The sequence below is a fragment of the Colobus angolensis genome, unplaced genomic scaffold, assembly GCF_000951035.1.
Source record: "Colobus angolensis palliatus isolate OR3802 unplaced genomic scaffold, Cang.pa_1.0 Scaffold15, whole genome shotgun sequence".
Lineage (NCBI taxonomy): Eukaryota > Metazoa > Chordata > Mammalia > Primates > Cercopithecidae > Colobus > Colobus angolensis.
In genome coordinates, this window is record NW_012114599.1 from 12,293,377 (window position 1) to 12,316,066 (window position 22,690).

At 37.7% G+C, this 22,690-nt stretch overlaps 2 protein-coding genes across 6 annotated transcripts in view; one reads left to right on the forward strand and one right to left on the reverse strand.

Moving 5' to 3' along the window:
- Nucleotides 1–12,208, forward strand: part of PRKD3 (protein kinase D3) — a 71,725-nt gene extending 59,517 nt beyond the window's left edge. The window contains exons 14-18 of the mRNA XM_011935974.1: nt 2,241–2,402; nt 2,952–3,050; nt 5,675–5,942; nt 8,445–8,530; nt 9,395–12,208. Of these exons, the coding sequence (XP_011791364.1) occupies nt 2,241–2,402; nt 2,952–3,050; nt 5,675–5,942; nt 8,445–8,530; nt 9,395–9,568 (789 nt within the window). The 3' untranslated portion in view covers nt 9,569–12,208. The remainder of the gene's footprint in view (nt 1–2,240; nt 2,403–2,951; nt 3,051–5,674; nt 5,943–8,444; nt 8,531–9,394) is intronic.
- NDUFAF7 (NADH dehydrogenase (ubiquinone) complex I, assembly factor 7) overlaps nt 1–22,690 on the reverse strand; it is a 37,134-nt gene that overhangs the window by 6,543 nt on the left and 7,901 nt on the right. For 2 of the 5 annotated variants that reach the window (XM_011935969.1, XM_011935971.1), the window contains 6 exons: nt 21,093–21,306; nt 20,165–20,223; nt 18,900–19,010; nt 16,691–16,834; nt 14,989–15,162; nt 13,469–14,497 (listed from right to left, as the gene is read on the reverse strand). In XM_011935969.1, the coding sequence (XP_011791359.1) occupies nt 14,282–14,497; nt 14,989–15,162; nt 16,691–16,834; nt 18,900–19,010; nt 20,165–20,223; nt 21,093–21,306 (918 nt within the window). In that variant the 3' untranslated portion in view covers nt 13,469–14,281. Of the gene's footprint in view, nt 1–13,468; nt 14,498–14,988; nt 15,163–16,690; nt 16,835–18,899; nt 19,011–20,164; nt 20,224–21,092; nt 21,307–22,690 lie in introns of those variants that run through there. The other 3 variants (XM_011935972.1, XM_011935973.1, XM_011935970.1) reach the window with 2 other exon arrangements.

Sequence of the window (22,690 nt, forward strand, 5' to 3'; positions counted from 1 at the left end):
TTTTTGTATTTTTAGTAGAGACGGGGTTTCACCGTGTTAGCCAAGATGGTCTCGATCTCCTGACCTCGTGATCCGCCCGTCTCGGCCTCCCAAAGTGCTTACAGGCTTGAGCCACCGCACCCGGCCTATTCTTTCACTTTCTAAACATTTTTGAAAACACCTACCATGATGCAGATATTGAGCTAAAATAACTAAAACAATCTGTGCCTCAGGGAGTTCATTAAACAATGGAGTAAAATACACACATTATTACAATACAGTGGAATAAGTACTGCTGCATATATACAATACAGTGGAAACTACTGCGGTAGTCCAAAAGAGAGAAAATGTGGGCTAAAATTAAGGCTTCAAAAAACATCTTAGACATGGAACTCAGCCTTACATAGACCAAAAACATGTTAGTCCCCCTAGCATAATCAGCTAGCCATATTAAGGAAAAAGGCTAAAGAAAAATGTACAGATGCTCCTCATTTTGCGACGGGGTCATATTTCCATAAACCCATCTTAAGTTTGAAAATAAGTAGATAAAAATACCTACTGAACACAGGTTAGCCCCGCATAGCCTACCTTAAGCACAATCACTTACATTAGCCCACAGTTGGGCAAAATCATCCAACACAAAGCCTGTTTTACACTAATGTGTTGAATATCTTATGTAATTTGTGAATACTCAAAAAAAACGGAATTTTTTTTTGGTATTCAGAATACGGTTTATACTGAATGAATGCATACCACTTTTGTACCACTGTAAAGCTGAAAAATTGTTAAGTTGAACCATTGTAAGTTGGGGACCATCTGGTTATTTTTTTGCTTTTTTTTGGTTTGTTTGTCTTTGAGATAGAGTTTCGCTCTTGTTGCCCAGGCTGGAGTGCAATGGCGCGATCTCGGCTCACTGCAACCTCCGCCTCCCAGGTGCAAGCGATTCTCCTGCCTCAGCCTCCTAAGTAGCTGAGATTACAGGCATGCACTACCACACTGGGCTAATTTTGCATTTTTAGTAGAGACTAGGTTTCTCCATGTTGGTCAGCCTGGTCTCGAACTCCTGACCTCAGGTGATCTGCCTGCCTTGGCCTCCCAAAGTGTTGGGATTACAGGCGTGAGCCACCGCGTCCAGCCTTTTTTTTTTTTTTTTTGAGACAAAGTTTCACTCCGTCTCCCAGGCTGGAGTGCTATGGCGTGATCTCAGCTAACTGCAGCCTCCACCTCCCGGTTCAAGTGATTCTCCTGCCTCAGCCTCCCGAGTAGCTGGGATTACAGGTGCCTGCCACCACACCTGGTTAAGTTTTGTATTTTCAGTAGAGATGGGTTTCACCATATTTGCCAGGCTGGTCTCGAACACCTGACCTCAAACGATCCACCTGCCTCGGCTTCTCCAAGTGCTGGGATTACAGGTGTGAGCCACCACACTCAGCCTGTATTTTTATTAATAAGGAATAAAAATTGTTTAATCACTTGGTTCATTCAGTAGAACATATTTAAGATTAAATTGGAAGACTGAAACCAGGTTATTGAAGATCTCAAAATGTAGACAAAGGAATTTAGATTTATGTCCAGAAATAAAGAGCTATTGAAGGTGTTTGAGCAAGGCTGACTTCTGAATTTTTGATGAAGGATTTTCTGCAGTAGAACACAAGATAAATTGCTTTTTTATAAGCATAAACAGTATGGCATTCATCTTTATGTATCTCCAACCCTTGTAACCTAGTTATGATCAAGAAATGTGATAATGTGGGTAGAGATGTTGAGCCTAAAAAGAGGGAATTATCATTATAATATTATGAGAATCAAGACTTAAATAACTACCTTAGAAATAAAACTCTTAAGCAAATACCATCACAAATACAGCCCCCAAAGGCCAAAGGTTTCTGTGTAATTGACTAAAAATTTACGGGCAGTTGGTGCCTATTCAGGGAAAGCATGAAATTAGAGCAGTGTCAGATTTTTCAAGTGAGAAGGAAGGAAAAGTAGTAGTAATGGACAAGAGTGATTTATATAATCAAGTTAGGAGAAGATTCTATCCCTTCAGTGTGGCTACTCTCCAGTACACAACTTGGAGAATCAAAACCTAAGATCCTTTTCATTGATTGTAATTTTTATTTTGTTTGCTTTGTTTACTTCTCTAGGCTTTTTTCTTTCTTTGCCATTTATTTCAGACAATCATAGCACATCTAGATATTTACTTAGTAAAACTGTTTCTCTGCTTAAGTTGGTCATATAAACATCTTGCAACCTCTCTTCAGAATTTGCACCATCCTGGGATTGTAAATCTGGAATGTATGTTTGAAACCCCAGAACGAGTCTTTGTAGTAATGGAAAAGCTGCATGGAGATATGTTGGAAATGATTCTGTCCAGTGAGAAAAGTCGGCTTCCAGAACGAATTACTAAATTCATGGTCACACAGGTATTTTAACTCCTTTTTCTTTTTAACTAGCGATTAAAAACTAATATATATGTATTTTTTGGGGGGGGACAAGAGTCTTACTCTGTCGCCTGGGCTGGAGTACAGTGGTGCAGTCTGTCTCACTGTAACCTCTGCCTCCTGGATTCAAGTGATTCTCATGCCTCAGCCTCCCAGGTATCTAGGATTACAGATGCATGCCACCACACCTGGCTAATTTTTGTATTTTTAGTAGAGATGGGGTTTTACTATGTTGGCCAGGCTGGTCTCGAACTCCTGACCTCAAGTGATCCACCTGCCTAGGACTGCTAAAGTGGTAGGATTACAGGCATGAGCCACTGCACCCAGGTAAACACTAAAATAATTAAATAGCAGTGCTTTTACATGTTGGGTGATTGTGGGAATTGTTAACCTTGAGGAGCAGAATAACACCCTTTTAGCTAAGTCTTGATGAACTATGATGGAGTTTTCAAATTAAATCATTCAGGGAGTCACATTGAGGTTTACTTGTGATTTTCCAGACATTGAAAAGAAAATCTTTTTTCATAACAGATACTTGTTGCTTTGAGGAATCTGCACTTTAAGAATATTGTGCACTGTGATTTAAAGCCAGAAAATGTGCTGCTTGCATCAGCAGAGCCATTTCCTCAGGTGAGATATTCTCCAGAACCTTTTAAATGATTCTGGCAACATTTTCAAAGTACCCACATAATAAAAGGCAGTGTACTAAGTACTGTTGGTTAAAAATGCATACCATCTTACAGAAATAGTTTTTAGCCTGTAACTGCCAGTGAGGATTAATAACTAAATGAATTCAGATGTTATTAGTTACACTGTTTATATTCAAGACTTTTTAGATTTAACCACATCTAAAAGAATAACTGCACATAGATTCTGCAATTCACCTCTCCCCGGGGGCTGGGAACGAAGTGAGCAAGTATCAACCTTGGTTGGTGCTTGGTACTTAGGATGAATTCCTCATAAATAAAACAAATGGGGTGTTACTGGAAATGGGAGATAGATTTTGGTTGAGGCAGACAGCCAACTCCTTTTCCTATTTAGAGTATTTCAAACATTTTCACCAAAACCTATTTAAGAATAACATTTCTCATCACCACACACACACACACACACGATGGTATCATGCTTCTGTGTCCTGGCTACATGTAGCACTCTCTTTTTTTTCTTAATTCGGTTGAGTTTTTTTTTTTTTTTTTCAAGTATTCATCTTGATCCACTAAATTTATTTCATGACCTATGAAATGGATCATAACCCAAATTCTGAAACAGCCATCCTGAGAAATAAATGGTGGTGGTGGTACCCTGCAACCGTTTTCCATAATTAGCAAGGATGATTCCTCTCATCAGCTCAAATATCTGTTGCCAAACTATTGTTTATATACATTTGAAACATGTACATTTAGACAAATGGCAAGACTAAGGACAACAGATACCTGTTTTCACTTGGTAAATATAACTCAAATTGTCTTTTCAAATAAAAAGATATATTAAAAATCATTCAGCTTTTAAAGTAGTAATCATATTCTTTTATGTTTATGTGGCTAAAAGTGATTCCCTATCATTGTGAGGTCGAAAGGGTCACCTAATAGTTGCTGCAATGTTTTAAATAAACTGCTTCCATATATTATCTCATTTGATCTTCAAAATAGTATAGACAAAAGATGCACACTCAGAGGTAACATTAAAACTCCCACTTTCTGACCTCTACTTTAGTGATCAACAGTGTTCCAGTGAGAAGCAAAGGGACTCTTTTTATGCTCAAGTGTTAGCCATGGCTCCACTTCTTTAATCAGTTGCCAGACTTCCAAGTCATCTTTACCTTACCAAGATGTGAGCTGAAATCTGGCATTTAACAACAACAAAATAGTTTGTATTTCTTCAGGCTCAGTACTCGTACTCTTCAAAGACACTGAAATCGAGAAGCAGCCAGATTCAGTAATGACATTGAGCAAATATCATTCATAAAAACGTGTCAGAGTCCACACCCCAGAAATAGCAGCATTTGATAACTTCACTTCTTTGTTTTCTAGGCACTGTTTGTACCACTGTTTTCTAGAGCTTAAATCTCTTTCCTCTTGATTTATATTAATGCTTTTGCTGAAGACATTTTTTAAGTCAGAGCATTTCCTCCAGAAAGTACCTGGCATTTGCTTGTTCAGCATGGATGCGGTCATTAATCCCCCAGATCTAAGCCTCTAGAAAAATCTAGGCAGCAAGATAAGTGTTCTGAGTGCTGCCAAGCTCATCAACTTCTAGAACTCTCTTTTGAGAAGACATGGTAGTGACTATGGCTACCTTTACATATAACTTTTTTCAAATCTAAGCATCTAACTAGAAATAATTTGTGCCATAGTCATAGAAAAGTGTTGCTGTTACTCACTGGGGCAGTCTCCACTGGTGTCCACAGGAAAAGTTCCCTTTAATACACCTCAGTTTTATTTGCTTGCCAATTTATAACATCCTTAGAAAAGAGATTCTAGGATCAAGCCAAACAAGGGATTTTTTAAATACTGTAACTTTTTTTTCCTTTTTTTGAGACAGAGTCTCACTCAGTTACCCAGGCTGTAGTGCAGTGGCATAATCTCGGCTCACTGCAAGCTGTCTCCTGGGTTCATGCCATTCTGCTGCCTCTGCCTCCCAAGTAGCTGGGACTACAGGTGCCTGCCACCATGCCCGGCTAATTTTTTTATATAGTAGAGACAGGATTTCACCACGTTAGCCAGGATGGTCTCAATCTCCTGACCTCGTGATCCCCTTGCCTCGACCTCCCAAAGTGCTGGGATTACAGGCGTGAGCCACCACACCTGGCTAATACTGTAACTTATTTTTCATTCAACAAACATTGAGTACCTTTATGTGTCCAAGCACTGTAAAGCCACTAAGGATTCAGAAATGAAACAATTCCTGCTCACAGATGATGGGAGAGTGATCTCACAAAACAAATGATAGAAAGCAGCACACTCCCGTTTCATAAGAAATAGGAACACACATAACACCAGTCTGGTATTTGGTATTCTGGAAGCTAGAACTTTTGAAATATGCACTAGGAAAGCTCTTCATACTATGCCAGTCAGGATCACAGGGCTATAAATGTATCTGCCTTTTCAGAAAAGGATATTTTACAATTTCCCTATCTGTGATTGTTTAATATTCATAATCAGAGCTGGCAAGTATGTTGAAATGATACAGTGTCATTTAGGGACAGGTAGTTACATATATAACACTATAATACAAAATTATCCTTCAATTTCCAGGTGAAGCTGTGTGACTTTGGATTTGCACGCATCATTGGTGAAAAGTCATTCAGGAGATCTGTGGTAGGAACTCCAGCATACTTAGCCCCTGAAGTTCTCCGGAGCAAAGGTTACAACCGTTCCCTAGATATGTGGTCAGTGGGAGTTATCATCTATGTGAGCCTCAGTGGCACATTTCCTTTTAATGAGGATGAAGATATAAATGACCAAATCCAAAATGCTGCATTTATGTACCCACCAAATCCATGGAGAGAAATTTCTGGTGAAGGTAAAAAAAATATTAAGTCTTGGCTGTGTGTTTTAAGTTTAAAAATCTTTCTGATCCCAAATCAGTCTGTCTCTTGCAACTTATCTTTTTAATACATCTCCCATTCATCTTCCAAATTCAACTAGTTGCCAGTTTTTTGAGCACTCTTCTTTTTACACTTTTATCTGTGTCTTCTGTATAGTTCCCAGGCATAGCACTGACATAGGCCCCAGTGGCCTCATTCTCAAACTAAAATAGCTTTTTAACTGTCTTACCTTTTAAACTCTTCTGGTCCTGCCCAGTCACTACTGCCAAATCCATCTTCAGGAAACATTACTTTCCCAAACACTTCTTTTTAACCACCTTAGAGGCATAGTTATCTGTGATATGGTCCATGCTTACCTTCTAGCCTCATCTCCCACTACTCTCTACACAAACCCAGTTGTTTACTCTTCTGAACTGTTTTCTGCAATTCACTTAGGACTTTTTTTTCCCTTGTCTACAACCCTTCCTATTAAAATTTGAGGACTCCTTAATTTGTGGCTCATCTGTAAAGTTACCTGAGTTCTCCTCCTCTAAACTGTAAAATTTACTTAGGCTAAAACAATTTGGGCTTTATTATTATTTTTTTTTATTTTTATTGAGACAGAGTCTCCCTCTGTCACCCAGGCTGAAGTGTGCACAAACACAGCTCACTGCAGCCTCAACTTACTGGGCTCAAGGGATCCTCCCACCTCAGCCTTCTGACTAGGTGGGATGATGGGTATGCACAATGGGCCACCATGCCTGGCTCATTTTTAAATTTTTGGTAGAGATGGGGTCCCACTGTGTTGCCCAGGCAAACTCTTGAACTCAATTGATCTTCGCAACTTGACCTCCCAGACTGCTGGAATTACAGGCATGAGCCACTGCACCCAGCCCCATTTTTTTCTTAAGTATTCATTCTTTTCATAATCGACTGTTCTAATCTTCAGAATAAGACTGTGAGCTCCTTGAATGAATACCTAGCTCTGGTACCTTATACCTAGAATGAACTTTATATTCACCAGACACACTGCAGTTTGTTTTCCTCTCTCCTATGGACCTCTGCTGGGAAGCTGCATACATCTTTTTCCTGCCTAGTGAGGGCTTTTGAATTGGCAACTCCTGATTCTGTACCCATCAAGAATAACTTGGCTGGCCCTCTTTAGTCTCCTGATACTGACAAGAAGGACAAGTACACTACTTAAAACATTATCTAACTGCCCCATAGAAGTTAATAGAACCAATGCTGGGGAATACCCCCGTCTGGATTTAGCCAACCCATGTAATGGGTAGATCTTTTTTGTTTTTCCAAAAGTACTAGGCCTAATCATAGGATTAACTGATATTCCATTAAACTGGGAAAAGTTTAAGGAACAACATGTGAAGACAGTAGCAGGTTTGCTTGGTAATAAAGCTAATTGAAGAAGCTCATAAGAGTTTTTTGATGTTAACCAATGTTATCTCAGAACTCCTTAGGCAGTGTGTTCTGTAGAACTCTTCTATCAGAATCACTTGATGAGTTTATTAGAAGAGAAACCCCATAGATTGAGATTCTTTAGTTGGAATGATGACTCAGGAATGTGCATTTTAAATAACTCCAAATGATTCTGGTGCACATGGTGGGCCACATTTTAAGGAACGATGCATAAAGGTCTGAAGTATTTGGAACACAGAGAAATTCATAAAGTACTTAGGGAAAATCTTTGCTAGTTTGGTAGTATAGAGACAAGAAATAGAACTAGAATGGTACAAGTCTTTCCATTTGGTTCGTGTCTGTGTCTAGCCTTTTGTTATCAATATTTCAAATGTACCATTATACAGGGCTGTAGTTAGTATATAGTTATTGGTTGCCTTGGTTTTGCAGTTGATCCATTCTCCAAATAAGTGAATAAAATATATATGCCAAGAACTCACCATGTACACTAAAACACCCTGAAACCTATTTGTTAAAAGTGTGAACCTTTGGTGGTTAAGTTACCACCTCAATGACCATACATAGAGGCAAAGCAGTGCTTTTCCAGACCAAGTCAGGGACTAGAGCGCAGCATTGGAGTGGGGTGGGGAGGATCAGAGAGTCTGTTTCATTGATCTTCAAATAATAATAGTTACTACTTAGCACTTAGGGGCTAAGCACTGTTCTAAGCTCTTAACATATGTCAGCAACTTCATGAGGAAACTGAGGCACGGCACAATTTAGTAACTGACCCAGTATCACACAGCTAGTAGGTGGCAGAACCAGACTTCAGCCCAGGCAGTCAGGTTCCAGAGTATATACTGTACTCTCTACTGCCTTATAAAGGCAATGAAAATTTGACAGATACACTTAAATCAGTAAATATGTATGACTCATTTTACATGTTAGCTAAAAGTCCATGTCCTTGAGAAGCAAAAATTCCTCAACCCTGTATTTCTGTAGGTTGAACTGCCTTCTAGGCAGTCACAAGTTTGGCTTGCTCTGTGCACCCAAATTCATGTATCTTGTTTTGTCTTTTCCCTTAGCAATTGATCTGATAAACAATCTGCTTCAAGTGAAGATGAGAAAACGTTACAGTGTTGACAAATCTCTTAGTCATCCCTGGCTACAGGTAAAAAAAAATGTAATCTCTCTTTGGCAATCTTCATTTGAGTAGTTCACTCTGATGCGTCCCACCTAGTGAAACCACTCTAAGATCAGCAGAATAATATAAGTGCTCTTAAGTGATTAATTTGTACTATGGCTGAATCTATGGAAACCGTACAGCATTCAAATCGGTAATGAAAGGCAATTAAACTCCCGTGAACTGAAAGCAGTGACTTAGCCTTTCATAGACCTATGTGTTCATTTCACCTTTTTGTAAGATTAGCATGACATATTAATTTATCAAATTTATTTTAAATGTCCACTGAAGGGTTTATTTTTGCATTGAAGAGATTTTTTTTTAAATGGCATTTTAAATATTTGGCTTAATTCTCCCAAAGTTACTTTATAGATTTATCAAAAGATACCCTCCAAACTTCAGAGTAAGGAGGGAAGCTTTAGAACTATTTTAAAGGGAGTGAGAGGTAGAATTAGCTTTAAAACAAATGTAATCTAGTCTACCAGTTACTAAATTATCCTAATAAGCATCCAAGCACTTTCCCCTACTTGGAGGAGTAAGGTTTAGGCCTCGTGTTGTATAGAACAAAATGTTTTAGTGATTATTATTAGCCACCTAAGAAGCCTGAAGCAATTTTTTTTAAACTTCAGAAATTAGTTACTTTCATTCATTGGAGACTGTGTTTGAAAAATTTCTTTAAATTGCTCATTTAAAATATCACAAGTAGAACTTAGTACATAGTAGATACTTATGAGTAGGGCCTGTCAATTATTTGACTAGGGCACTAAACCAAACCAAAACAAAACAAAAAAAACAGGTTGACAGTATTTTGTTTCTTTTATGTTTCATCATTACAATTTCATTTTCTCCTAGGACTATCAGACCTGGCTTGACCTTAGAGAATTTGAAACTCGCATTGGAGAACGTTACATTACACATGAAAGTGATGACGCTCGCTGGGAAATACATGCATACACACATAACCTTGTATACCCAAAGCACTTCATTATGGCTCCGAATCCAGATGATATGGAAGAAGATCCTTAATCATTGAGCTAACCTAAATAAGGATTTCATTTTATGGACTGATATTTTGCTATGTAAATTGTTCTTTGTAGGTTGTCATCTGCAGGGATGCAAAGATATGAGGAAATACAAGGAATCAGTGACACCAGTACTGTAGTTCATAATGAGTAGGTACAGGCAGGAAACTGAATAATAAGAAGTCATAATTGAATCAAGGTGAAGCTTTTTATAAACTTTTTTAGCCTAAGCAATAACTGGTTTTGTATTTTTTCTTAATCCTTCACTTTAATACAATAGGACCACTTAATTTGTCTTTCCTTTCCTGTTTTTTATATATATATGTATATGTTTTGTTTTAAGCAAAAACAAGTCAAGCTAGCATCCAGTTACTATATAGCTTGGCTAAATTTATATAAGACTTACAAAATTGGTTACTCAACAAGCTTGTATTTAAGAGAGAACTGTGAGGCTACCATTATGTGATGTTACTATAAGGACTTTTAACATTGGTTTAACCAACCATAGAGGCATTGAGGGGTTTTTCTTAGATGCCTAGAAAAAGAGCACTGGGCTGTTTCACCTTTCTTTTTTAGGTCAATCAAGACTCCAAAGTAGTGATTCCTAACTTTTTTGGAGTTGCTCTGCTACTCTGAATATGTTCTGTACAACATAAGGATTGTCACGTTCTGTATGTTGCAACAGCTTCTAAGATAATTAGGGACTAATGATGTTACAAAAGGAAGAGTACTGCTGGTCTAAGTGCTGAGTTGTACGTCTTTTCATAGCTCCACTCTGCTGCTAAATATGTATTCTGACACCATCCGGATGCAAGTACTGGATTCCAGCATTCAGCAGGTGCAGATCTCAGCTTTACACAATTTATCTTTACCTAGGGTTCAGCCAGTAATTTCTGCTTTTTAGCAGGGTCAGTTAATAGTACAGTTACTGTATAACAAACGGTATCCTTTTTTCTCCTTCCCCTAGCCTATTGGGCTTTGCAGATATCTGGAGTGTTTTAAAATAAATTATTTTAAGCAGTTGGGGGGATGGACTGGAGTGGAGCATGAAACAGTTTATAAGGCTGGGGCTATATTATCAACGCAACAAATTAAAGAATGAAGACTTCTTTTTACATTTCGGCTCCAGCAGCCAGGTATTTAAAAACTATTTTTAAATGTCTTTCCCAAAGAGAGTTTAAGATGTGGGACCATCTGCTTCTAAGAAACAGTGGCTTTTTATTTCTTCATTTCTCAATAATCATTGTAAACCTTTTTATTATTATTATTTTCCTTCTCCACTCTAACAAGAGTAAGAGCAAAACTCTTGATCTCAAGTCTTGGATCCACTACTTGTTAGTTATGTTGGCCTGGAGAGATGGCAGCTCTGTCTGCAGTTCCTCAGTCTGTAAAATGAATATTATCATTCTTGCCTCTACCTTTGTCACAGTGTTGTCGTGAAGATCAGATACATATGAATGTAGTCAAATAAACTGAAAACTAGGAAAGTGTTAACTATCATTGCCCACCGAATTTGAGGTAGCAAAAAAAAAGTGTTCTTGTATATGAACAGACTGAGAAGCAGCCTTTCGAGATCCCTGAAGCTAGTTTCCTATCTAGACTAAAAATACCCTTGAAAGAATAGTAGTCAACAGTATGCAGTGCTCCTGTGTTCTAAGTTATTTTATGTTTTAGTTTACCCTCACAACAGCCATAGTGTTAAGTCATTATGAGCTCCATCTTAAAGAAAACTGAGGCAAGGGGAGATTAACCTACTGCCAAATTTCAAACAGTTAGTATATGTATTTGAGACCAGTAGTATGGCTCTAATCTTACCCTTAGCCCTCCCAACCATTATGCTATACTCTCTACCCATAAATACCTCCAGGACACATTTCCCTCTTGGTCATTTGTCCTTCCATAGAAGCTTCAAAGATTAAACCAAATTAATTTTCAAAAAAAAAAATTTTTAGAAATGTTATTTTCCCTGTGATAAGAGGATGACTTCCCAGTTTCACCAAAGTCTGTTTATATCAACACACACAAAATGGAATAATTCTGAGTCACTAGGTAGTCACTCTACTGTGGTTTTACTACGCAAAGTGAAAATTAACTGGAATGGTGTTTGTTTGCTGTACTTACATAATCAAACTTTACAAGCCATGAAATTAATTGCACTCTTCGTATTTGTTGTTAAATGCCTAAGAAATTTTCTAAAAATTTTGTAAAGGCACCGTCAGAGAATCTGGAGTTGAATAATTACTCCGGATACTGTATAACCTGCATAACGTTTTGTCCTTAAGTCGTGTTTGTATAAGAAGTAATTGCTAGAAACATTTGATAATGTACAAAGTAGTCTATAGTGACTGTTCAGTACATTTTTATATTTTTTTGGTTACATCCAACTTTTTGTAAATATACTGGAAGCTTGATAATAAAATGTATTTCCTATCAGCATACTTTTCCATGTGAAAACCTGAGCCTATTTCTAGTAGAAGTATCCAAAGAAAAGTTTTATCTTGTGTTATTTTACTAGACCTTGGTAAAAGAACTATTTTGGGAACAGTATTTGTAAATGGAACTAATGCTATATTTAAAAACACTGATTTTTTTTTTTAACCTGCCAAAAATAAAAAAAAAGCTCATTTTATAATTTTATACTAAATTTGAGGTGATTATCTGAAGGTCTTCATTTCTTGTAAAGTTTGGAGTAATTGTAACTATAACTTTTTCAGGAACTACCACCAAAATATCCAACTGTTATACTACCAGAAGGCTTTAAAAAGTTAAAAACCTAATATCAAACTTTCTAGGTGTTAAGATATAAGGCACTGCCTGACTCTAGCCCCTGAATTATAAAAACTTTAACATCTCCGAGAGGAGCGAACTATGGACGTTTTCATCTTTCAAAAATTCTCCCAACCAAGTCTTTGAAAAAAGAAAACAAATACAGGAATATAGAATAAGAACAACTAGGAGTGACCCAAGGCTGGGCAGCATCTGAAAAGCAAGTCCTCCGTCTTCCTTTCCTTTAGTGCAGGGGTGTCTAATCTAGCCACATTGGAAGAACTGTCTTGCACTAAACATAAAATACACCAACACTAATGATAGCTAATGAGCTTGAAAAAAAAATTGCCAAATAAAATCTCATAAGGTTTTAAGAAAGCTTACAAATTTGTGTTGGGCCACATTCAAAGCCTCCATGACATAGCCATGTAGTGTGGGTAGAATGCTACTCCTGTTAAGCAGAAGCAGCAATAAAAAGCAACAGTTCATCACTCCGCCAATGAACTGATACAGTTAAGCCGTAAATTCAAGACATATGGCAAGTATTCTTTTCCTTTAATCTCCCTTGTAAATCTGTGTTGCTAATTTAATAATTCTTTAAGTCCATGTTTCCAGTATTAACACACAGCTTCTAAAAACCAAAAAATGAAAACACATAATACAGAACTAAAACTTGCCATTTGTCTGAAAATTATTCCTCCTAGGGGGGGGTGTGTGTGTGTGTGTGTGTGTGTCTTTCTATTGCCCAGGCTAGAGTGCAACAGAGCAATCTCGGCTCACTGCAACCTCTGCCTCCCGGGTTCAAGAGATTGTCCTGCCTCAGCCTCCTGAGTAGCTGGGATTACAGGTGCCCACCACCACGTCAGGCTAATTTTTGTATTTTTAGTAGACGGGGTTTCACCATGTTGGCCAGGCTGGTCTCCCAACTCATATTTGAACTACATGTCAAGGTTTACTGTTTCTTACTGTGACCTTTATAATTTTTTTAAAAATTCACAGATGCACAATGTAAAAAATTTAAATACCCAGCCACTCCCTGCCCCTCAAACTCACTTCCAAATTGGGAAAATTGTGCATTCATTCCTTAACTTTGTATGCAAGTACATATCACAGAAAACCAGTGTACACTGGTGTATTAGTTTCTATGAAATTACTTGTATTTAAATAGCTTTTCTCCTTCAACAAAAATGGAATCAACTATAAAAACTCACGCATCCTACTTTTTTTCACTTACTAAATAAATCTTAGAGTTTTCTATGTCAGAACATACTGCTCTAGCTCATTTTTAAAAATAACATATTTTATCAGTTTCCTATGAATAGCCATTTAGTCTGTTTCCAGTTTTATTAAACCAATCACTGCCCATGTTTACTTTTTTTTTTTTTGAGAGGGAGTTTCGCTGTTGTTGCTCAGGCTGGAGTGCAGTGGCACGATCTCAGCGCACCACAACCTCCACCTCCCAGGTTCAAGTGATTCTCCTGCCTCAGCCTCCCTGAGTAAACTGGGATTACAAGCATGTACCACCATGCCCGGCTAGTTTTGTATTTTTAGTAGAGATGGGGTTTCTCCATTTTGGTCAGGCTGGTCTCGAACTGCTGACCTCAGGTGATCTGCCCACCTCAGCCTCCCAAAGTGCTGGGATTACAGGCATGAGCCACTGCGCCTGGCCCCATGTTTACTTTTTAAAGTAAAATAGAAATATGGCAACTAGCTTTATAAGTTAAAGGAAACTCAGTCTCACAGTAACTTATTAGCTTGAGCAGACATTTGCACCAAAGCCCGTCACAACCCTAAAAGTTCTATAATTTTGGTTGTATTATATATAACATGGACTGTCCTTGCTGTGAAAAGATAAAATACTTTCACTTTTGTTACCTGCAGTGTATGAAATGTGCTTCCTTTATTTTGATTTCTTGGGCCGACTGAAGGGGAAAATGTCCAAGCTGAAATATCACTGCCAAGCAAGTTCACTAAACCCAGCTACAAGGGATGCAAAGGGTTTTGACTGACGTGCATTCCTCTGATGTCTTCCACCTTGAAGTCTCTCATGAGGTAGCAAGGCAAAAAAGTTAAATCTCTCTCCCATCTTCTTTGGATTCATCAACATATCATATCCTTGAAGTAACTGCTGCCTCACTGATGGCTCATTTGATTTATCTAAAAGAACCTGAAAGGAAAAAAATTCTTAGCAAAATTAACCAGAAGACAGAATTCCTAGTTACATGCAGCATACTAATGACTCTCAAATATTCCAACAAAGCACCGCTCAGAACCTGACTTCTGATTACCTGCCTGAGAATCATAGAGTACTTATTAAAAATGTAGGCTGGTGTGAAACCTAAGGATTTGCATTTTTAACAAATATCCCCAGGGGGTTTGATCTACAGTAAGGTTTAGGTGTCCTCGGAAGAACACTTAGAAAATTCATACCCATAAATGCAGTTTTCTTAACAAAAACACTATTTGGAAGTCTTAATGCTACCTCACATGGAGATGCATGAAACTTACCAGACTAGTTACTAAATCCTATACTACCTGAAAAGGCTGGAATACCAAGGATTGGCTAACTGTAAGAGCATTAAGGCCAGGTGAACATACTATTTAATTTTTGCAATACTATGAAATTAAAGTACTTAATAACAGTGAAATAAACCTTACCTTCAGCCGGACATCAATACCCATATTTTTTAAAAATGTGTGTTGTTTTATTGGGCCCAGAGAGGCTACTTTTCCCTGCGCCATTCTTCGTAAATAACTGAAGTCCACATCAGCTGTTAGATCTGCTGTTCCTGGGGCAATTAAGACATCATGAAGCTTGTGGCCACAAAACCCCTTGAACATAAAGAAATCAGATTTTTGCCCTTTTATGGTTATTAAGATTAAAGAGATGCTATCATATTAAAGTTATTTAATATTTACGTTAATGCTTGAGGTGATGGAAAGAGAGCTTTCATTAATTCTCTTAGGCAGGGAACACCTAGGCAGTGTTTTACGAAGTATATGCATCAACCATGCATCAGAATCACCTGAGATACACCACAAACTACTACACAGCCATTAAAAATCAGATCATGTCCTTTTCAGCAACATAGACATAGCTGGAGGCCATTATCCTAAGTGAATTAATGCAGGGACAAAACCAAATACCACACGTACATCTCACTTCTCTCAGTAAGAGCTAAACATTGGGTACACGTGAACATACCGATGGGAACAAACACTGCTGGCTACTAGAGGGGCGATAGGAGGAGGGGAAAAGGGCTGAAAATCTACCTACCGAGTACTATGCTTGCCACCTGTGCGACAGGCTCACTTGCACCCCAAACCTCAGAGTCAATGCAATATACCCATGTAACAAATAACAAACCTGCTTCATGTACCCCCTAAATCTAAAATAAAAGTTGAAATTACTTTAAAAAAATCACCTGAGAATATATTACTGACTCTAACCAGACCTGGTCAGTCAGAATCCTGGAGGGGAGGCTAGAGAATGAGTATTTTCAACAAACTCTCCAGGTTATTTTTAGACACAATAAAGTTAGAAATTAAGAACCACAGACCTAGAAAATGACTAAGAGCATTTAGTTAAATGGTTTTCAATTAAAGTATATTGAACAGAATTGATCATATTCAAAGATCATTAAGAAAGGATGTTTAGGGCTGGGCGCGGTGGCTCAAGCCTGTAATCCCAGCACTTTGGGAGGCCGAGACGGGCGGATCACGAGGTCAGGAGATCGAGACCATCCTGGCTAACACAGTGAAACCCCGTCTCTACTAAAAATACAAAAAACGAGCCGGGCGCGGTGGCGGGCGCCTGTAGTCCCAGCTACTCGGGAGGCTGAGGCAGGAGAATGGCGTAAACCCGGGAGGCAGGGCTTGCAGTGAGCTGAGATCCGGCCACTGCACTCCAGCCTGGGCGACAGAGCGAGACTCCGTCTCAAAAAAAAAGAAAATATAATAGCAAAAGCTAGAATGATTACAGTAGGTAGTTTAAATCTGCAAAGAAGTAACAAAATTTTTCTTGAACAAAGGAGGGTACAGATAGAAAGGTTTAAGAATGTGAAGAAAATCTTTCCATTTGTATTATTCTCCAAATTTGTATTATTTGGATTTGTAAACGTAGGTTCTACAACTAAGGAAGAACATAAACAGTTCAGATCCCGTTAAAGGAGGGCTGGACAGTAGACTCAGTGTTAGGAGTAAGAACTAGGGTTAAGGGGAATTACAATAATATGAATTAATGTTAACTATAAAATAATGTAATACAATAATACCAGGCACTGTAGAAATCAAAGCTCTTCAATGAGCTTCAGATCTAACACTGAAAGTCTAATAAATCATGTTACTGAATTATACATACTCTGAAGGTATCTGTCTTTGTTCCATCATGACCATAATCAGCAACCAGTGCAGCACCTCCAGTTAATGCAATGCGTTGAGAAAGTTCCTCAATGATAACACCAGCATCAGGACACACTTCAACATGATCCCTTGTTTCATCATGCTGGTAAAGGGATCATTACAAAAGTCAAAATGCATCATTCAAAAGAATTACTTCCTTAGGGTTTTTCAGGTTTTTCCTCAATGAGCATTTCTTAGTTTTAATAAAAATAAATGTTCTTAATATGAGTATGTTCTCTACACTCAGCTTTTCACCTGACTCCCTTATTATACAAAACTCCTTAGTTATTTGATGCTATCCACTTGATTTACAAAGACATTTTAATCTCTTTTACAAAAAGGCAAATGCCCTCCCAATCCCCCTAGATGGCCTAGAGCATTATCATTTTATTTAATGTAAAATACTTTTATATCACAAATCATAAAAATATATTCCTCTAGGTTGAAAGCATGGGAAAGGGATTTTTGTCTGCCTAGAACAGTGCCAGGCACGTAGTCAATGAAAATATTGTGCTGAAAGAACAAATCGTATAAATCCAATAATACAAAGCAGACCCTATTAGACAAGTATATTATCATGCCCTCTGTTGTGCCAGAAAGTATCCCAATGATACGCCCTACATCAAGAAACATCAGCTTATAAACTAGTGCCAATGTATTGAAACCATTATTACCCCAAGATGTTCACTTATTAACTAAGGGGCCACAATAAGTGTGTACTAGCTTAAAAAACGAAATGACACTAAGTATTAATACTTGTCAACCTGACTAGTATATATGAAATTTCACTACTTCCTGATCTGATTGAAAATGTGGTATTTCTTTCCCTTTATTATGAAAACATAGATTAACTTGTGCTCCTCCCTAACACCTTATTAAAGAAACAGTAATGATCTGCCCTGATGTCTGCCTATGGTAACAGGCATAGAGTCAGATGGAGTTGAATCTCAGCTCTTCCTATGCTTATTGGTAGACAAGTTACTTAAACTTTTTGAGTTGCTTTCTTCCTTATAGATATTGTAGGTTTGTTGTGAGGATTAAATATAATAAACCATTGAGCCAATCATGCAATGAAATTACTGTGGCTTAACTATAAAAACCATGAAGTCAGCCTCATCAGGCATCAGTAGACACGCTGATCATGCTGACATTCTTACTATCTTAGGCTACTCTTCAAGGTGACATGTATTACCATTCATCTCATTCAACCAAAAGGGAAAATTCACTCCCTCCCTCCTAAGTGAATACTAATTAGGTCAATAACTAAATGAACTCCCAGGACCAGGAGGTTAGTTCTTGGTGGTTTTATGAATGTGTCATTCAGGTAGGTTGCCATAATATGAGAAAAGTTGTTCACAAGTGTTCCGTCTGACATTTAAATTTATACTTAACAAAGAAAACTTAATTCACACATTTAAGTGTAAAAGCTCTTGTGCTTTTAAAACTGATAATTTCTGAGTAGGAAGTTCTCAGTTAAGGTCCAGGAAGTAGAAATCATCTTCTGAGCTGGAAAAGGACTAAAAAAAAAAAGAAGCAATCTGAAGCCTGGACGTTCCTGAGAAGTACAGGGATTTTTTGTACCTTTAAACAAGCCAAGATAGACAGGCTCTTGCGATGATTCCTTGAGATCAACAGAAAGCAGTAGTAATTCTACCATTCTGGCAGAATCAAATTGAGATCTGTGTGGAAGCATGGGATAAAAGCCATGCTCTAGCCCAAAGAAAGATAATGATAGAACCTACCTAATACAGTGCTTTGAGAATTAAATGTAAAAACAGTAACACAAAGTACTCAACAAACGTTAGCTGTGACTGTTCATTAATTTACTCTAGTCTGTACTACATTGTTTTCACAGATGTCGACTCTTCCTGGGGACAACACCATTACCATTTGACATGAAACTGAGGTAAACAGTGGAAGTAAGAGACTTGGCTGAGTAAGCGGTTACTAACTTTCTCTTACTATATGACATTAAGGTCACAGATTTAAGAAATGATTTTAACCCACGCTCCTGCCTCTAGCTCCTCTGCACTTTCACTGTCAATAAAAAGCACCTCGGATGCTATTAGCAACTCCTCCTGTAAAGGAACTCTAAAGTAGTAACTCAGAAAATAAGACTTTGAAGATTCTGTGAGCAATAAAAGAAACTTAAAAAAGCATATTCTTACTTGTATGAAGACTTCTGCTGGGGTGGCAGAAGGTGCCAAAACAAACCTCAGTTTATCAGAAACCTGTGGATCAATGTCAATGAATACTTCTCGCCATCCCTGTGGTGTTTTCTAAACACAAAATAACACATAAAAACAAATTTTTGCAAGTTTGTTCTCTACATTGCTTCTACCAAAAATAGCTTTTTCTCCTCTTACCATAAGTACCTAACATTTACAGAGCACTCACTATTTAAAATTACTTAAATGCATTACTTCATTGCCTTTGAACAATGAGTAGACTGATCGATGCAAAAGAAACAATAACAGAGATGAGGCTGTGGAAGATAAAATCAGCAGCATGCAAAGTACCCAAAAAACGGAAATAGACTCAGGAGGAATAGCCAGAAGCTTCACTAACACATTACCACAGAATCATGAGAGCTGCTCTTCTCCATACAAATTACCAGTACACATACATTATCACCAAATCTTAAATCTCCTCAAAGAATGAAGAAAAGTTTTATTTATTTTTTTTGAGACAAGGTCTCGCTTTGTCGCCCAGGCTGGAGTGCAGTGGTGCATCTCTGCTCATTGCAACCTCTGCCTGGGTTCAAGTGATTCTCATGTCTCAGCCTCCCGAGTAGCTGGGAAGTACAGGCACCTGCCACCACGCCCGCATAATTTTTGTATTTACAGTAGACACAGGGCTTCGTCGTGTTGGCCAGGCTGGCCTTGAATTCCTGACCTCAAGCGATTCACCCACCTCGGCCTCTCAAAGTGCTGAGATTCAGGTGGAAGCCACCATGCCTGGCCCCAGAAATTTTAATCCATAATTTTTTTTTCACGTGCTAAGGTTGACTGGGTGCAGTGGCACACACCTGTAGTCCCAGCTCCTTGGGATGCTGAGGCAGGATGAACACTTGAGCCCTGGAGTTCAAGACCAGCCTGGGCAACATAGCAATATGCTCTCTCTTTAAAAAAAAAAATTTGCTCAAGTAAATCCTTCATTGCACCACAGCCAGTTACCATCTTACCATTTTTCATTCCCGTACTTCTTCAAATCAGAAGAATTAAGAATTCTTAATAATTATCCCAGGAGAACTACAAATTCTCATTAACATTTCATTTTTGCTTTCCAATTATTTATGTGTACCAAAATTCCAAATAATAGTTAAAAATAACCTCAACGAGTAAAATTTGTATACTGAATAAACACCATAAACATTGGCAACACAATGCTTTTTGTATTCAATTATAAATATGACCTTTTCCCCCCTCAATACCTGAAACTTATGCACAGGAAGAACATCAAAAAATTCATGTGCAAGATAAAAGCTGTATCCTATTTAAAAAGAGGAAAAGAATTAATGTTTCCACATTTTACAGGAATTAATTCTTTTGAACATTAACTGTAAAAAAGAAAATGCCTACTTCCTCCATAATCATCACTACCACAGAATTCTCTACCTCTTCATGGAAAACTTACACTGCAGAACATGTAAAAGAACAATTATTACTACTCTTATTTTACATATAAATGGGGTCAGAAAATGGAAATACCTGAAATAGCAGTTAAATCTTTTATCCATCACTAGGCTTGAAGGAAATTAGAAGTCAGATTTGTTAGCTGGAAGGGAATTTGATTTCATAAAATCGGGTTTCTCAGCCTGAGTGCAGTGGTGCATCTCTGCTCATTGCAACCTCTGCCTGGGTTCAAGGAAACGGCTTGAGATCCCTTGCCCAAGATCGTACCCCCATTTTAGCTTTGAGTCAAGATTCATCAGTATTCCTGACTAGTACAGGGATTTTCCCCCACACCTTGCTTGTCTTTAGGAAGTAAGGATTTTCAAAAGATTCGATAACTGAACTAAACCCACCTACTAACACTGCTTCCATCAGCCCCTGGCTGCCTGGGCCTGCTCCATCATCAGAACTATCCTAGCTATAGGGGAATACTCAAAAGTACAACAGAGATTTACATTTTGTTTGGGTTTTACAAAACTACATGAAATAAACTACTACTAAAAGTCAGGCAACTTTATTTTCTATTATGATGCTCTTTTCTAGAAAAAAGTAGGCTACTCTCTATGGATAAGGGACTTGGCAGGAGTAACTCATAATCTGTTATACTGCTGTAAAAAGTTACAGTCCCATCACTACTGTAAGGGTTGTGATCAAAACTCTCCCATTAATCCACATAAAGGTAATTACCTTTTGGAACATCATGCAGATGTCGGTACCAGGAAATTGGAATCCCAGACTTAGTGACACCTTTCATATACACTGGAGATCCAGCATTTCGCTCTAACGGGACCTTCTCTTCAGTCAGTGTCAATGCTTGAATCTCACTTAATTTTTGGCTTACCTCTACCAGATGTACTGAAATGTCACAGTTTTTCAGCACAGATCCAAGTTGAGTGAACACCTAAATACCAAAAGAAGAAAAAAAAATACAATGTGTTAAGTAGGTTTTAAGTTTCCTAACAATTTACATCAATGATTTAGTCATGTCACAACAGAAGTAATACTTCAGAGAGATGTGTTTCTTACCCAAGCCACTCTCCAGCAGTCTATAAGAATCATAACCTATTAGTTATTAAGCATAATTTAAATAAGAAATGAACAATGCACAATTTGGTTTCCTAATGATAAATTATGATTAACAAATGAAAATAAAAGATTTGGCATCTGATAAAAACAACGGTTCAGATTATGGAGTCTAAAAAAAGACCAAGGAAATAAAATGGGGATAGCCTTGATTTGATAATGTCTCTAGGTCTAGGAAATAATCTCATCTTTGAGATGATGATAACTCTAACCTCAAAGAACCAAATCTGAATGGTACTGAAAACGACTGCTTAACTCGGGGGTCTGCCACATTTTCAATCTATATTTAGCTATATATTTTTTCACTGCTGTAAACATCAAGGGAAAAAGGAAAATACTAATATTTTACCAATCTTTTAAGGCTAAAAATGCAATAGTAAAAGCATAAAGTGTATCAACATTATTTTTCATTTGAATTTAATTTTACTGGTGATCTGCCTCCAATTAATACTTTTGAGATATGAATATGCACATCCAGACTGATAATATGAACAAGATGATTTTTCCAAATTTAATTTTGAGATCAAAATACAAATGGAAAAACTTCACAGGCGAAATTCCTTCAGAAGGCAACATCAAAAATAAAACAGGTCTGACACTTCTCTGGCTATTTGCTTTACAACCCTTTAAATTCTTCGGCTTTTTAGGAGCCCTTATGACTCAGTCTGGAAAAGCATCCTTCATGCATGTTAACGGCCTGGAATTGACTTTTAAAGTACTTGAACAAGAAAACATGATTTGAGGTCCTTATTAAATATTTGATATTCAAATGACCTTGCTGAAAAACATAAAATAGAGCCCTGGAAATTTAAATTCATTATTTTGTTTTCTTTCTTCACCCAAATAACCAAGATTCTTATTTGTCATATGTTTATATATTTTTTTAATCCTTCAATTTCTCATTTAAAGCAAAAACCATAAAGCATCAAGAAATTTAAATTTATACTGAGTATGTGTTGGTGTTTCTTGTGTTTTTTTTTTTGAGACAGGGTCCCACTTTGTCACTCAGAGGCATGATCACAGCTCACTGCAGCCTCAACCTCCTGGGCTCGAGCAATCCTTCCACCTCAGCCCCCCGACTAGCTTCGACCACAGACGCATGCTACCACGTCTGGCTAATTTTTGTACTTTTTGTAGAGATGGAGTTTCACCCTATTACCCAGGCTGATCTTGAACTTTGGGAGCCTCAGACTCCCAAAGTG